The sequence below is a fragment of the Danio aesculapii genome, chromosome 12 (assembly GCF_903798145.1).
Source record: "Danio aesculapii chromosome 12, fDanAes4.1, whole genome shotgun sequence".
Lineage (NCBI taxonomy): Eukaryota > Metazoa > Chordata > Actinopteri > Cypriniformes > Danionidae > Danio > Danio aesculapii.
In genome coordinates this window covers 12339524-12357080 of record NC_079446.1, presented here as the reverse complement: position 1 = coordinate 12357080, position 17557 = coordinate 12339524, and the positions used below count along the sequence as shown (strand labels likewise).

Sequence of the window (17557 nt, the reverse complement as noted above, 5' to 3'; positions counted from 1 at the left end):
GTGCTCCGGTTTCCCCCACAGTTCAAAGGCATGTGGTATAGGTGAACTGGGTAAGCTAAATTGTCCATAGTGTATGTGTGTGAATGAGTGTGTATGGGTGTTTCCCAGTGATGGGTTGCAGCTGCAAGGGCATTCACAGTGTGAAACATATGCTGGATAAGTTGCCGGTTCATTCGGCTGTGGCGACCCCTGATTAATAAAGGGACTAAGCCGAAAAGAAAAGAAATGAATGAATGAATAACCACAACTTTACTTCAAAAAAACTCTAAAAATGACATTCTTTCACACAAATTCGGCAGTAATTGTGCACTTCTAGTGGTTATGGTGTTCCGCAAGGCTGGAAAGGCCTCTTTTAAACAGTTAAACAATTTATAATTTAAACAGTTTCTTATAAAATGTCACACATTTTTTCAAGTTTTGATTTTAACATCAGCTGTGCACCAAAAGGTGTGTTATATTTCCATTAATCACAATTTACAATTGAATTGTTTAATTTTAAATTGTTTCAGTTATCGGTGTTAATGTGCTGCGCGTATAAAAAAATATCGCCGTTAATCTATTCTCAAAGTTGGGTTGGAAGCTGGGTCTATTCTACGCAAGCTATGATGACTTTCACCTTGATATTTTAGCGCAGATGTATATCTGACGGGTGAGCCATCTGACAAAAAAGTGCCCTTCTGAATCAGCAGGATGCCTGACTTTAACTGCAGTTCGGCAGTTTCACTTTCACTCATGAACATTTAATTTATGCCGCCGTGACAAACTGGGGTATTAGACGCAAATAATGAGTAAAGGACTGGTGATAGTGTTATGGAATTTAACAACGCACGCCGAATGGAAAGAAAAAAAACCACCACATTTCGTGATTAAGGTAATCAAAAATCGCTGTTTCGAGCTTATGTTTCGAGCTTATGTAACACAAGTACATCTTATTAAACATCATTTATTTTCATCACCAATTATAATAGTAGAACAGTTTCACAAGCGGTTTGTGATGCATTTTGGAAACAGGAGATGAGCCCCTGGTCTAATGCTCAACTTGGCTTGAGAAACCCGTTCTCGAAGACTTATTATTTGGGTAGCACACGTATTCTGAATGCCTTCAGCAGAATTCAAGTGAGCCATTTTAATCTAGATTAATCTAGATTAAAAAAATGCATCTATGCCCACCTAAAATATATATTGTTACATATATATATGTAACATATGTAACATATATATATATATATGTCTTAGGCTGGACGATATTGCAAGAAAAATTATCACTATATCCTATTTCATATCATTAGATATCGATAATTATTGAATATTTTTTAACAATACATTTAGGAATATTAGGATTTTATTTTAATTTACCAACATCACTAAGGCAAATACTTTTAATAGTCAAAAACAAAAATATTTAAACTAAAAATCTGATCTCTTTATAATAAAATAAACATGTGTTAAAGAGACTCAAACTTGTTAAAGTGTTATTCTTAAACTTGATTAATAAAATGTTACAAAGTGTGTGCAATGGTAAAGGTAGATGCAATGGTAAAGGTAGATCAACCTCTGTAAGGTGTGAATAATAATGATACAGCAAACCTCAAACTGTAAACAAAACAAACTATGGTAATCAAATCTGAGCTTTCAAGTAAAGAAACCAGCCATCATTATTCAAATACATATTGCAACATTACAAACTGTGAATTTGGATGACTACATTACCCCTATGCTAAAAAAATCTTTCAGATGGGGTGCTAGTGGCTGGGACGCACAAGAAAAGAAACCAAGAAGCCAGTCTGGCAACATCCTTTTTTATTTACAATCTCCTCACTGCTGCTACATGGCACTCATTTTCGCATGTGTTGTTAATCTGACCTGAAGTGACAAGCGCGAGCGCGTGCTTTGTGTTTGTGTGATGTAATTAGTCTGCCATTTTACTGAAATGTGTATATTCCATGCAAAGTGTGAAGCGGATTGGTTAGTTCTAGTGCATTTGGAAAAGTTCAGAAATTTGTCAACTAGATGTACCTGGAAAATGCGCGTGCGTTATGGGTGCGCCACTTGTACACGTCGCTCCCATGTATGTGTATATATATATATATATACACATAATTTTTTTGCCCAAAAAATGTACATTATGTTTGTTTACAAATTGTGAGCTTTAATAAAAACATAAACACTGCACCTAAATTGTTATTAAACAGCATATGCTGAAAACACTAAACTAGCTGAAAAAAACTATTAAAAAATGTAAACAGATTTCATAGTGCCTTAAGATTGTAGCAGCAAAACAAGAGACCATTTCCTTGAAATCATGTACGCATTCCTTGTCATTGGAAACTTGTTGTGCCACATGGTGTACTAGCTGCTCTAGGTCTCCAGGACAACAGCACAAGGCTGAATAGAAATCCGTGCTCTTTACCTGTGCAGCGAGCACATACACCACACCTACTCTTGGTGAGCGGCCAGACAGGAAGTAGAGTGTGTGCTTCACTAGAGCGTGGACTTTCAATAGGTTTTCAGCTGCCAACTTCTGTTAACTGCTGCTGCCACAGAGACTGATCGCACAGATATCAACAAAACAGAAAACAGAGTACTAGCTGAGCTTCTACGCCAACCAAAGTTCAACTGGTCCTGACATTAGTTAAAATATAAAAGAAATGCAAAAGCTCTTCCTAAGACATCATTTATGATTGTGCAACAGGGCATCCGAAGTGTGTATTAAGACAGGGCAATTTTGGGAAAATATCTAATTGCGTTTTTTTGGACAGATATTACGATTTGATTTGTGATTAAATTTTGTAGTCAGGTAGTCAAGTCAAGATTACTCTCAATATTGTCATTTACACAATTTAAGTAAAAAAAAGAATTTATAAATTTAAAGATTTTATAAATATATTCACTAATTTTATGTGTGTGTGCGTGTGTAATTTGTTTGTATGCATTGTCGAATATAAAAAGATTTGTATTATTATTTCATGAACTTTTACCCTAACATACACCAAGCAACTACTTTCTACATTTAGTTTTATTATTGGACAACATTTTGAAGTTTGACACATTATTGATAATTATTGCTTCTTTAACCTGAAGAGCTTTTGAATAATCATGTTGTGTGTTTGGGCTAGTACACACCATGCTGCCTCGCCTCAAGTTTGGTTCTGTCTGGACCAGAAAGCTGCCCATGAACACACCAAACGGACAAGAGTCGACACAGGTGTCTTTCCGCACCACGGGGGGCAGTATTTGTTTTATTTTTGTTTACACGCAAAGCGTAAAACAAAGTGTGTTTGCATTTGTGTAAACATTTTTAAAAAACAATTGCTGTTTGTTCATACGACTTATTTAAAATGAGCGGAAACAACGAAATTTTTGAGTGTTTTGGTACAACTTTACAGTTTTATGTTCAAGCCACTTAAATTTGTAAAAAGTAACAAGTTAACTTTTTAAGTTAAATTCCTTCATGTTGTCCCAACACTAAGGTTGTTACGATACTGGAATTCGATACAAATCGGTACTGAAATTTTAAAAACGTCCATTTTACCGCTAACATTTAAGCGCTATGGAGAACGCTCTTAAACAGCGCTGATCTATTGTGTTCACGTGCTCAACAGAAATGACTGTGATTAGCCATGAAGATCATCGGTTCACCGAACTCACCATTGTTTACTGAGTGTAACCACAGATACAGGGACACTGGAGCGTTTCAAAGGCACATCAATCAGCTTGTTTGTCTATAAGCTGACATAAGAGCTGTTGAATCGCAGCTTTAAAAAGCTCCAGTGTCCCCATATCTGCGGTTACATGCAGTAAACAGCAGTGAGTTCGGTGAACCGATGACTAAGCCCACACGGAATCTGCGCGTGCAGAATTCCGCAGATTTTCTGCAGATTTTTCTCAGAATTTTTAGCCCATTATTAATTTTGTTTATTGACTTGAGTAAATGTGTGTAGATCTAATTTTATTAAATCATCATTTAAATCGTCATTTTATTTAAATCGTTTTTAAATCATTTAAATCGTTATTTTATTAAATACAGTAATATTATTGATTAATATGAAAATGTTCATCTGATTTATGTACAATACAGTTTGTAAAGTAATTTTTTCTGTCTTTAAGAAGAGATATTATATGAGAGACTTGCTTTGTTTATCAAATGAAGTGAATTCAATTGGATTTGCAATTTAAACATTAAATAAAAGTTAAAGAGATATTATTTTTTATTTCACATATTAAGGTTTTAGTTATGATACTCCCAAAATAATTCCACAGAAATCCACAGATTTTTACCAAATTCTCCACAGAAATAGCAAAAATCGTCCGTAGATTTCGTCTGGCCCTGCCGATGGCCAATCACAGTTGAGCATGTGAACACAATGGTAAATCTGCACAGTTTAAGAACACGCTCAACAGCACTCAAATGTTAGCAGGAAATTGACGTTTTTAAAATTTCAGGATAGATTGGTATCAAATTACAATATCGTGACAACATTACCCAACAACAATCGGTTGTGTGGAAGCCAGCATTTTATAGAGTGTAGTACCATTAATCATAGTATTTTGTCACTCACCGCAGAGGGATGATAATCTGATAATGATCAATTGAGAAAAATGAGCTCCAGCGTTAACCGAACAAGAGCCGACGTGTGGAACACACCAAACCAACCAGCTGGACCGATGCTGACAGTCGCACAGATAAAGCACAATGGCCTGACCATCGACTTGGTGTGTCCTGGCCCTTAAACTGAAATTATGCCAAAATGCAGATGTTAATCCATGAGCGCTGCCCTTTTAATTAATTTGCAGCTTGCATGTATAAAACCCACAGCTCTCAGCCTGTGGGCTTCTGCTCAATTGTATAAGAGATCTGCTGCCAATCCACAGATATAACTGCGCTGTCAAGACACGGAGAGCGAAACTTCAAGAGCAGATTCATCTAAACTCATTCATTGGAGAGTAAAAAGCTTATATGATCTCTCAGGAGATCTATGCTCTACTGTATGTTTATGGTGTGTGTGTGACCTGCGGCTCATCAGAACAGTATTGATTACACTATTGTTTACTTTACGATTTACTAATTGCAACGTTTCAAATTGCAATTTTATTTTAATTTCGATGAATCGTTCAGCCCTAGTGTGTAATAACTTTGATCATCTCCTTTAGGCAGTGATTTCACAGACCTGCTAAATGGACAAGCCAGTGCATCAAAATCAATCCAAATTTCAATAACAGCGCTGTCAAAAACACTCAACTAAAAGTGAACATAATGATTTCGTGAACTCAATTTGTGAGCCAAGAGTATAAAGCAAATAATATTATATACAAAAATACTTTTTCAATCAATTAAATCATTGCATGAACAGATTTTTACAGAACATATCAGCGTTTTTCTACCACACATTTTCTATTCACTATTCTCCTCACAGTCAGTCACTTAACAAAACGAGAATTACTTAACCAACAGGAAGAACAGGATTTGGATCAGATCGTGTTTGTGAAGCGTGTACTCTGTTCTGACACTCTGCTACACGCATACCAAAATACTTATGGGACACACACACATGTATAAGCTAAACTAATGCAAGCAAGCATTCGCAACTGCGAAATGACCTTCTACATGCTTTACATTTACATCCGTTCCACGTAACCAAACACAATGTACGGTACATCACAAGCTACACCACTGCTTACTGCTTATATAGCCCTTTAGTGAATTTGACTAATTAATCAGGACTTTTTCAAATAAGGGTTTGATATTTTTTATGATTTTTTGTTCAGTTTGCACTGTAAAACCTTCCTGGAATATGGAACAATTAATATTTATCTAGTTTTAAGTTTTGAACCTCTAGAGGTGATCAGAAGTTGGGAATTAAAATGTATTAAAATTTAACTGTGATGTTACATTTTAGATATTTGTGTAGTAATTAAAAACACAAACACACTGAATTTTAATTAATTATTAAGAATTGTATTGTTTTATTTGTTTGTTTGCTTGTTTATTTATTTATTCATTTATTTATTCTAATTATTTATTTGGTTGGTTAGTTGTTTTTTTATAAATATTTTGACCGGCTATATTGTTTTCACTCATTCATAGGGTTTTAAAGACTAAATGTTTGAAGTTTGTTTTGCCTGAATTAGAATTATTTAATTCTATTATTTAATTATTTAATTAATTATTTAATATATTATAATATATATTTTAACAGTTTATTTTAATATCATATAATATCTGTTTAATTAATAGCTAATAAAAATAAAAATTCTCTGGAAATGTTATATATCACAAGAAATATCGTTATCGCAATACTCAGCAACAAAATCGCATATCACATATTTTCCCAGTATCGTGCAGCCCTAACCAAGAGGTGACATTTTGATCTTCTATTGGTCTCAAACTTGAACCAAACTTGACTTCTGCTACAGAGATATCTTCTCACAGGCATGTGTTTGTGGTCTGACTCATTCGCATGCATGTGAATGGAAGTCAATGGAATGAAAAGTCTAGTGCGACTGCAGCTTTAAACTAATCCTGAGCATCCTGCCACCACTGACATGTTTATTCGCTATTTACTTTCAGTGTATTAAAAGGAGCAGTGTGGACATTCTTATGAACATCATTTCTTTACTAAAGAACGCTACAAATTTGGGGAAAACATATAGGATAGAAATATCAGCATGAAAACTGTTTTCTATTAAATATTATTTTATGAGAGCATGGTGTTTGTCACTATCCTAATCAGTTGTGGGCTGTGCGATATGACTACACTGTGTGGACAATTATTATATCTTTTATACAACAGTTCTGTCTGGTTCTTGGATCTGATTGGCTGATAGCCGTGCGATATTCTGCAATTTTGCAGATCGACGGCCATCAGCCTGTCATACTGAGCAGAGCAAAGACGGCTGCACCGCAAGATGGCGACATAGACTGCATAATAAGTCCTTAGGGGAGAAAAATTCAGTGTTTTCTTTTCATATTTCAAAGTACAGCTGAACTAATTATTTTAAGAGGTAAGTGACTAACACTAACATTCTAAATCGGTCTCTCTATTTTGTATTTTGTAATGCTGTATTTATACCACAGTAATCTGGTAGTGTTTTGCTTTGGCTTTTTTGGGGTTAATTATTGTAATCTACCAATGGCAACAGAGAAATACTGGGAAATCTCTGTAGACTAATGGCATTTCATGCCATTCAGCCTTATTATCTTAAAATGTGGGCAAAATTACCTGTTTTCTCATCACTTTTAGATATTACGCTAGAGAATCATTCAAATACTAGCTTTTTCATATTTTAAATGACAGCAATTATTACATGTGATTACAAAGATGCAGACAGAATAACAGCATTGTTAGAAAATTGAAATCTTGAAAGTACAATGTTTACATTTTGCATTTTATTAAGAGATATTTTATGTCAGGTCTGAAATCATTCTTTTTTGAAAAGTGTTTTATATTTAAAGAATATTAGTTTTATATTTCTACATTCTTAATCAAACATTTGCACTGAAGTTATAAATATAGTGAGAAATGTGATCATATATGAATGAGAAGATTTTTGGCGAGAGAAAAAATAATTATGCATCGTGATTCTTTCTCTAAAGATTCTAAATCGATTGTCGAAAGTTCAATTTAAATCATAAGTGACTGTGTGGGCATGCATGGGCATGAGCTGTAAACAGAAAAGATAAAAAGTGTTTACTTGGGCATGCATATATGTCGAATTTGCTTCATGGAGATGGATAATTACAGACAAGGCGCACGCTTCTAATTTGTTGTGTGCCAACTTCACCCGAAAGTCAAAGTCATTAGACATCATTTGTTATTAGAAATAAGTTAGCCTATTAACTCTTTAAAATGTATTGAGGAAAAAGCTTGCCTCTGTTAAACAGCCCTTAAAAAGAATTACTAACCCTTTTGTGTGTGTAATTTTGACTATATATTTTTACATAAAGATTATATATTCTAATGTTTTGTTAGAAATAAAAAACTATTGAACTACTCTCTTCTTTTCTTTTCTTCTCTTTTCTTTTCATTTGTTCTTCATAATTGGCACTTTTTACATTACCAAGCTATTTCATCCAGAATCATTATTTTTATAAAAAATATATATTTTAAATAATTGCAGTACTGTCATACAGCTATTCCAATTATTCAACAAAAGCACAGAAAATCTCATTCTGATTAAAATGTAAAGTTTTTTGATACAGAAGAAGGTACATTTTTGCATTCTACAGGGCTGTGTCCTAAAGCGAAAGTATTATGAGTACAAGTATACAATATCATATCATAGATTCATGGAACTGATTTTCCATTGGATCCAGAGATATGTTTATTGGGCAATTATATCAATTCTAACCACCAGCATAATCATGCTATTAAGCTTACTGAAATGTTATTGACAATCGCTAAAAACTGCACTGCTTCGAAATGGAAAACAGACATTGATGTACTAATCGGACAATGAATCTCAGAAGTTTGCAACTGTATACCACTGGAGAAGATCACATAATCTTTAAGAGGAAAGGGTGAATTATTTAAAAAGATTTGGATCCATTTTTGAATTATATAAAAACAGTACCACATGATTAAATTTGACAAAATATTATTGGTTTATAGAGTCTCTCCTCCCTTTTTTAATTAATTAATTAATTTATTTATTATTATTTTATTTATTTATTTTTTTAATACTGTGTGTATGTTTTAGTGTGTTTGTTGCTTAGTTTTGATGTGTTTTCACACCTCTAGTTTGGAAAAAGTCAGGAAAGTGGGTGTGTCTAGCTCTGTTTAGGTGGGAGTGTCAGGGGAGGGAAAGAGGGAAGAATTTGGATAAAAATGGGAGTTTACATTTGGGCACGCGCTGATTTTCACCGAGGTAAAACAAGCAAACACACAGACGCATGGAGACAGTGACTGTGGAATGTTTGATACCGCACGTTGTATAAGAGAAAAAACCCTCCGCATTTCTCTGTAACTTAGATGCACTGGGTAGGTAGCGTCAGAAAGCCGTGTGTGTATAGTCACAAAATGCGGCGAAATTTCAACACGACGGTAATAGTTTGATTGCGATGTTTACACTCGGAGAGCAGCATTTACAGCGGATCTTTCAGTCCATAATATTGTAGTGATATTAATGTACTGTCTTTAAACACTGAAAGAGTACTGCTGACGATACAAACTAACTTTGTCATCTGAATGAACAAACAAAGGGCACTGATCACACACACTTACTAAATCTGTAGAGACAATCAACACCAACTGGAGCTGCGTCTTTATTAAAAGGAGACGAGCAGCAAATCGGGATTTCACCATTTCCAATGCGAAAAGCTCTCAGGTAAAAAATGTTCCTTAGACACGTATTTCTGTTGCGCATTGTGTGCACTGTAATCCACACGTGAGTCCAGCTGCGCTCTCATAGCGGCAAAATGAAAACAAAACCTTTGTTGTCGCACAATAATAAACACAACACTGACGACCTATGTCTCCAAACTGTTCTTGTTTTTCTTCCACTTGTTTTGGCGACACAACGTGGCGTCTCTCTGCCGTCTGAACACTGTATCAGGTAAAGTATCTGTATCTTCGCAGCTATCATGCACATTAATGCAGTTGCACCGCATACACAATAGAGTGCGCTGATAGGTTTGAACCAAGTCTTTCTCATGAATGAATGCAGCACACTCAGAGACGTCATAAAGTACTCCCAGGTACAGACAGCCAGTCTACACGCTGGAATATACGCTAAGATTTCATGGCCGTGACGCAGCTTCAAAAATTCGTTTCAAACCGGAAGAACAATTTTGCTCGAAATAAAGCAAAAACAACCAATTTTCACTTTTTTGGTGAAATATTTGTGTCCTAATAGTGTTTAAGCAGCATAGGACACATATATGACTGTCAACAGCTCAAAAAATGCGAAATGGCAATGTTTATAATCTAATTGATACATATTAAACCTCTTTAATATTATTAAATGAACATGCTGAAAGATTGATATTTGTTAACTTGGCTTGAATTAACTCACAGCCCAAAGTCCACTGTCAAAAGGTTTATTTTATTTTCAAGATCTGAGGTCTGCTGCTGCTTTCAGTAGTATGGCAATAAAAGTAATGTAAAATGACATTTAAACTCACATTATTAGAACTTAACACTGAGGTGATCATTGTCATTTATCCTGTTGTTCACCTGTGAGAAACAGCCATTTCAGCTCAATAGTCAGCCACATTCATGTCAATCTGGCAACCTGCGCTGGCATGGACTCCTCAAAGGAGGAGCCAAGTAAAAATGTGTTTTGATCCAGGAGTGCAATACCTAGTTCAACCACTGGATGTCAAACTTACATACTAACAATAGTAACTCCTAATTTTTATAACTACTAGAACCCTACTACATTTTTTAACCATCATAGCTATAGTTTTAGCTCTTTACAGTATGTTTAATGTACCATTATTTCATAAAGTCAGAAAACTTTTTTTTTTGCTTTTCTGCACTTCCTGTATTGAGGTTATACAATCTGTTTCAAGTCACATCTACTTAAGAGTTTAAGTGGTTTCTTTGTGTGGATTGTGATTAAAGTGTGTATTTTTTGGATCTTATTTGAAATCAATGCAGAATCACAGGACCTCACATCACCCTTTTCTGGTTTCTAGTAAAAAATAAAATCTAAAAAACAGAAAAAAAGAAGTCAAAATCACCCACTGAAAAACATGATGGGTGCATCACTAACTTAAAATTTAACTTCACCTAGATTCTGATTGACTGTCAATATTTTAATTGTTTATCAGTTCAATGTCAACATTTTAAGGATATTATGTCTGTAACTTGTTATCTTTATTGTTGTGGCATTTACTGAGCCGTTGAGACAGCATGTGCTTACACTTTCAGCTAACAGTACTGCTAAAAGCCGCCATTTCAGACTCTCAAACACTCAACGATGCAACATGTAAAGCATATCTAACACAGCTCTACATAATCGTAGCTACTGATAACACAGACCAACACACTGAGCACAGCAGTGAAATAAACTAAACACAACATATTTATATATATATGCAGAATCAAATTGAAAAACATCCATCTTGCTTGATTATGAGAATGAGGGATGTGGTCACATTATACAATGCCATGCCAACAATGTCCCATGCAAATGTCCCATTGCCATTGTTGATGGACACTGCTTTTCAACAAGACTAAATGCTTCTTGCAGACTGTTGACAATCTGAGCATCTCACAGATTCTTAACCCTGCAAAGCCTGACATACAGTTGAAGTCAGAATTATTAGCCCCCCTGAATTATTAGCCCCCTGTTTATTTTTTTCCCCAATTTCTGTTTAATGGAGAGAAGATTTTTTCAGCGCATTTCTAAGCATAATAGTTTTAATAACTCATTTCTAATAACTGATTTATTTTATCTTTGCCATGATGACAGTAAATAATATTTTACTAGATATTTTTCAAGACACTTCTATACAGCTTAAAATGAGATTAAAAGGCTTAACTAGGTTAATTAGTTTAACTAGGCTGGTTAGGGTAATTAGGCAAGTTATTGTATAACGATGGTTTGTTCTGGAGACTATCAAAACAATATAGCTTAAAGGGGCAAATAATTTTGACCTTAAAATGGTTCTTAAAAAAATAAAAAGCTCCAGAAGAAAAAAAATATTATCAGACATACTATTTAAATTTCATTGTTCTGTTAAACATCATTTGGGAAATTTTTAAAAAAGAAAAAAAAATTCAAAGGGGGGCTAATAATTCTGGCTTCAACAGTATATATAAAGGTACAGTTCAACATATATTTCAGCTTTTTTTGAGACACATTAGGCTTTTATGACTCATATAGTGTAGTAGCAAAGTATAAATAGAACATGGAGTTTATACTTGAGGATGGGAAAAAATGTTAAATATTTTATGTTAAAAGAACTGTCCAAAGGTTTGTAGATACCGTTGAAGTAGGAATTATTAGCCCTCCTAAATTATTAGCCCCTGTCTATTTTTCCCCAATTTCTGGAAAGATTTTTTTCAACACATTTCTACACATAGTAGTTAGGGATGGTAACGATCAAGATTTTTGGAGCCAATACCGAGTACCGATTCCTTGCCATGGTGATCGGCCGATACAAAGTACCGATTCTGATGCTTCAAGCCTTATTTAACTTGCATAAAGCACGTTTTCCCTCTAAGTATGATACTTGAGTGGAGATCTCTCCTTTCCTAAGAGAATAATTGGCCATAAAATAAATGGTCGTGCCCAACTGAGCCTGGTTTCTCTCAAGGTTTTTTATCCTTCACTTTGGTCAATTGGTGAAGTTTTTTCCTTGCCGCTGTCGCCACTGGTTTGCATAGTTCGGTACTTGTAGAGCTGCGGATTGCTGTCAATCGATGGATTGCTCTTTAGTGTTTGGACTCTCAGCAGTGAAAATTAAACCTCACTGAACTGAACTTAAACAACTTAAACTCTGAAAACTGAACTACACTGTTTCAATTCATTATAATCTTCTATGTGACGCTGCTTTGACACAATCTACATTGTAAAAGCGCTATACAAATAAAGATTAATTGAATTGAATAAATGATGGATGTTGCATATAATTCCTTAAACACGTCTCTTATAACCATTTAGTGTAGACATGTCATGGTTAGGCATGAGACGATAACCGTTTTCAAGGTATACCGTGGTTTGGAAAAGTCAAGGTTTTAAAACTGCCAAAATTTTCTGTAATACCGTTCCTAAGGTATGTGTAAGATTTTTTTTATTTACATTTTTTGTTTTTAGAGCAACAGTATCTCCAACAGAAAAGATATCCAAGGATGCTGTTTAAATTGTAGAGAAATCTGTTTTTGAAACAAATGAAGACTGCAGAAGTGATTCATTTGAATTATTTAGCCTGACATGGTTACTGCTCCAAAATATTATAAATCTTTCAAAAAATAAAATATATTGTTTTCAAAGGGGAAAAAAGTTTTTGTTTTTTTACCCAGACATTTAAAAAGTATATATGTTAGAGCAGTGAGCACAATACCGTGATACCGTGAAACATTGGTATTTTTATCCAAGGTTATCGTACCATCAAAATCTTATACCGGCCCATGCCTACTAATGGTCAGAAGCAGCTTTACAAAAAATAATAGATGAGATGGATAAAAAAATGGTAAGAAAAATGACTAACAATGGAATTTGTAAACATTGCAAAAAATGAAAAAAGAATTCAACATGTCTCAACGAAGAAAAAGTTTGGAGCGCATATTTAGAAGTTAAAATGGATCTTCCTCTGCTTGTAAACCCGTAAACGAACACTTGCGATCGGTTCATGTGATCGGCCGAATTAGTGAGTACCAATCAATTTATAAAATGTAAGACTGGAACATCCTTAATAATAGTTTTAATAACTAATTTCTTATAATTTTATTTTATCTTTGCCATGATGACAGTACACTACCTGACAAAAGTCTTGTCATCTATTCAAGTTTTAGAACCAAAAATACGAACTTGACTTCTAGTTGATCATTTGGTATCAGAAATGGCTTATAAGAAAGGCAAAGGCCTCTAGATTACGCTTATTTTACTAAAATAAAATATGATCATATCTTGATTTTTCATTATTTAATTAGGACAAATTAGGACAAAAGTCACTTTACAGAAATAGTGTACAGTATGTAATATAAAGTCATGGTGCAGTGGGAAAATAATTAATACTGTGTATGACTCCCATGGGCTTGGAGGACTGCATCTTTACATCTCTGCAATGACTCAAATAACTTAATAATAAAGTTATCTGGAATGGCAAAGAAAGCGTTCTTGCAGGACTCCCAGAGTTCATCAAGATTCATCTTCAATGCCTCCTTCATCTAACCCCAGTCATGCTCAATAATGTTCATGTCTGGTGACTGAGCTGGCCAATCCTGGAGCACCTTGACCTTCTTTGCTTTCAGGAACTTTGATGTGGAGGTATGAGAAGTATGAGAAGGAGCGCTCTCCTGCTGAGGAATTTGCCCTCTCCTGTGGTTTGTAATATAATGGGCAGCACAAATGTCTTGATACCTCAGGTTGCTGATGTTGCCATCCACTCTGCAGATCTCTCGCAAGCCTCCTAACTGAATGTAACCACAAACCATGATTTGTCCTTCACCAAACTTGACTGATTTATGTGAGAATCTTGGGTCCATGAGGGTTCCAGTAGGTCTTCTGCAGTATTTGTGATGATTGGGATGCAGTTCAACAGATGAATCTTCTGATAAAATCTACCGTCTGCCACTTTTCCAAATGATCAACTAGAAGTCAAGTTATTATTTGTTGCTCTTACAACTGGGATCAAAGACAAGACTTTTGTCAGGCGATGTATATTAGGGCTATGCGATTAATCGAAATCGAATCGCAATTTGAAACTATTAAGATCAGCTAATTGCAAGAGGCTGTGATATGAAATCTATATGTATTATTTAATTTCCCCCATCCAGAACAAATGTGTGACTGCCATCTAGGTTTGATAGTCTTACTAGCCAACTGAGTGCGCACACTTTCGTTCTGCCCAATCAGAATTGCGCAACCGAACTATGCGGAACGCCCATAATAAAAAACAAACAAACAGGAAAGCGCAGACAATTGGGATAATGGCGTCTGCTGCTTCAGAAGCATTAATAAATTAATATCAAAGAAAAACAGGACATTAGTAATATGGGAATACTTTGGTTTTAAAGTCAGACACCAAACAAAAACAGGTAATTTTTAAGAGCTGTCGCAGAATTGTTGCCACAGTTTACAGATTATTGAGCTGAAGCTTAAACTTAAATCGCAAATCAAATTGCAAACGCAATATCTGTCAGAAAAATTGCAATTATATATATTCCCCAAATCGCACAGCCCTAGTGAACATAATAATTTACTAAATATTTTTCTAGATACTAGTATTCAGCGTAAAGTGCAATTTAAAGCCTTAATAGGTTCATTAGCTTAACTAGGGGAGTTGGGGTAATTAGGCAAATCGTTGTATCTTTCATTACTCTGTAGACAATCGAAAAAAAAATTGGCTTAAGAGGGCTAATAATATTGACCACCGTTTTTTTTTAAACTGCTTTTATTCTAGCCAAAATAAAACAGATAAGACTTTCTCCAGAAGAAAACATATTATATTTATATAATCCTTGATCCATTAAAAGTCACAGAAGAGCTAATAATTTTGACTTCAACTGTATATAATGAAAAGCCACATATTTCTAGTAAAGTCTGATCATGTTAGTCATTCAGCAAACTTAGAAACACAAAAACATCAAGTACTCATGCGTACGTTTGTTTTGGTATGTGTGTAATCAGAAACTGACACAGTTACACTAAACTTTAAAACAAACGACCTTTGGAATAACTTTGTTCGGGCTGCAGGAAGGAGCGTATGATTTTCTAAGAAAACAGATACTCTTCCTTTACCAAGTGCCAATATATATTACACAAAGAGCAGTGGAAAGAAATTCAATGTGTCAATCAAAATAAAATATAAAAGCTTTGTGTTATGCAGACAAGCTACAAACCTATTAAACTGCTATACGACACCCCAGAAAACTCATATTGTGCATATTTATTGACAGTATTAGCAAATGTATTGTTTTATGTGTTGTTGAACTTAAATAAGAAAGAACAAAGGATAAAATATGCATACAGTGTTATAAAACAATACCAATAATACCAATAAAACACAATGGTAGTACTAAAGTAATAACATGCTTTATGTATTTACTATGGTGTAAACAAAATAAAATTGAGCGTAAACTGTACTATGGAATTGTACTGTTATTACTCAGTAGTATAGTGTACAATAGTATCTAAAACATCTATACATAGTGTTGAAACAACAATTTTGTGTATTTACTAATTGTTTTAACAATATTGAAAAATGCTTTTATTGTTGTTAGTTGTCCCCTTCATCGTGTTTAGTTGTTGTTGCTGTCCTGAGCTGATGACTCGATTAACTGCTATTGTATCATTACCTATTGTTAGTACATACGTGTGCATCATTGTTATTATCATGTTGTTGTTGTTCTGTGATCATGACCCATTTAGTTGTTATTGAATGTTATTATTAAACCTTTGGTTGTATTACATTGTAGTGCGCCATAAGGCCTATATTAAAAGATAAATCGTTAGTGTGGGGTTCTTTCTAATAGCCTACTGGAGTGATACTGACATATCAGGAATCGTGCCCATTAAACTCCTGAACTCTGGGCTGTCGGGTTTCAGCGCTATTGTCATGCAAAAGTTGCAAATCAAGTTTGTGTGACATACTTCACTTAAGACAAACTATTGCGCCAACAGTATGAGAAAAAACCGACGGGATTTTCTGAACTTAATTTAAACACGTTCAAGTAGTCTATGTAAATTAAATACAGAGTTAGATAGTAGGCTAGTAAATCTGTCTACTTTTTAAAAAACAAGTTAAGAAGAAAATCTCAGATTTCACATTCTGTCTACACTGTAAAAACACCGTGTTTCACACAATTCTTAAGGCTTTTACAAACTGTGAAAGTGGATTGAACATAAAACAATTAAGTTGTCCGAAAGAAAACATAAGAATTGTGTTGTTTTTGCTCATTTTAAATATGTAGTTTAAACAAGCAGCAAAAGTAAGTTTTTTTTTAGAGTAAACCTGCAACACGCGATGCGACAAAACTAGCCGATAGACCCCAAAACTGGACTCGAAGAGTGGCGTGAAAGTGCGGTGGGCCCCGCCGCCAGTCGCGCTTCGTCTTCGGCTTCGTAAACGGGTGTCAGCGGCTTGAGTAGCACGCAATGTCTCAACGAGAACGTGTCCTGCTGTAGTTTGTTCGTCTAAAATTCCCTTACGTCCAGTAACTTTACAACAATGTAATACGCGATAACATTAATGGGAAATTTTGGGATAGTCTGGGAATGTGTGGAGATGACCCACCTTCTCTCCCTGTGGCGGCTGTAATGCCCAACAGCAGCAGCAGGACCCAGGCGAGCCCAAAACTTCTGTCCGCCTCCATCGATTATTCCTCCATTAGTTAATAATAATCCTCCAGTTCATACCCAGATCCCGAACACGTTACACAAATCTCCCACGTGTAGGTCCGAAGCGTTTAATAAACCTGTTTTGGGGCTCTTTGTTATTTCCCGAATACCAACAACTTCCTGGCAGGAGCGAATGCGCCCGACTCTCCAGTCAGTGTGTGTGTGTGCGCGCTCGTGTGTGTGTGTGTGTGTGTGTGTGTGTGTGTGTGTGCAATAATACGCGCGTTCCCGCGGAGGAGTGGCAGCACAGATTGACTCCAGCAACTCTACTGACACATTTGCCAATTATGGAGTATCAGGAGCAGTAGTTATCATATTTTACTCCAGTGTATATCTCTCACATTTAAGTTCTAATAGCCCAAAGTTCAGAAAAGCTGCTGAGCACTTCCCCCGTTGCTCTAATGAAAAAGATTTCCACGAACGCGGGTCAAAACCTATTGGACGTTTGTTCTTATTTGAAACACATACCAAATCTGAAGTATATTCACGAACCTGTTAAAAGTCTAGTTTACTCACTTAGGCTACTCACCCTCAAGAGGTTCCAAACCTT

At 35.1% G+C, this 17557-nt stretch overlaps 1 protein-coding gene across 1 annotated transcript in view; it reads right to left on the bottom strand.

The window, feature by feature from the left end:
* Positions 1-17182, bottom strand: part of erbb2 (erb-b2 receptor tyrosine kinase 2) — a 71839-nt gene extending 54657 nt beyond the window's left edge. The window contains exon 1 of the mRNA XM_056468931.1: positions 16904-17182. Within this exon, the coding sequence (XP_056324906.1) occupies positions 16904-16982 (79 nt within the window). The 5' untranslated portion in view covers positions 16983-17182. The remainder of the gene's footprint in view (positions 1-16903) is intronic.
* Between the last annotated feature and the right edge of the window lie 375 nt (positions 17183-17557).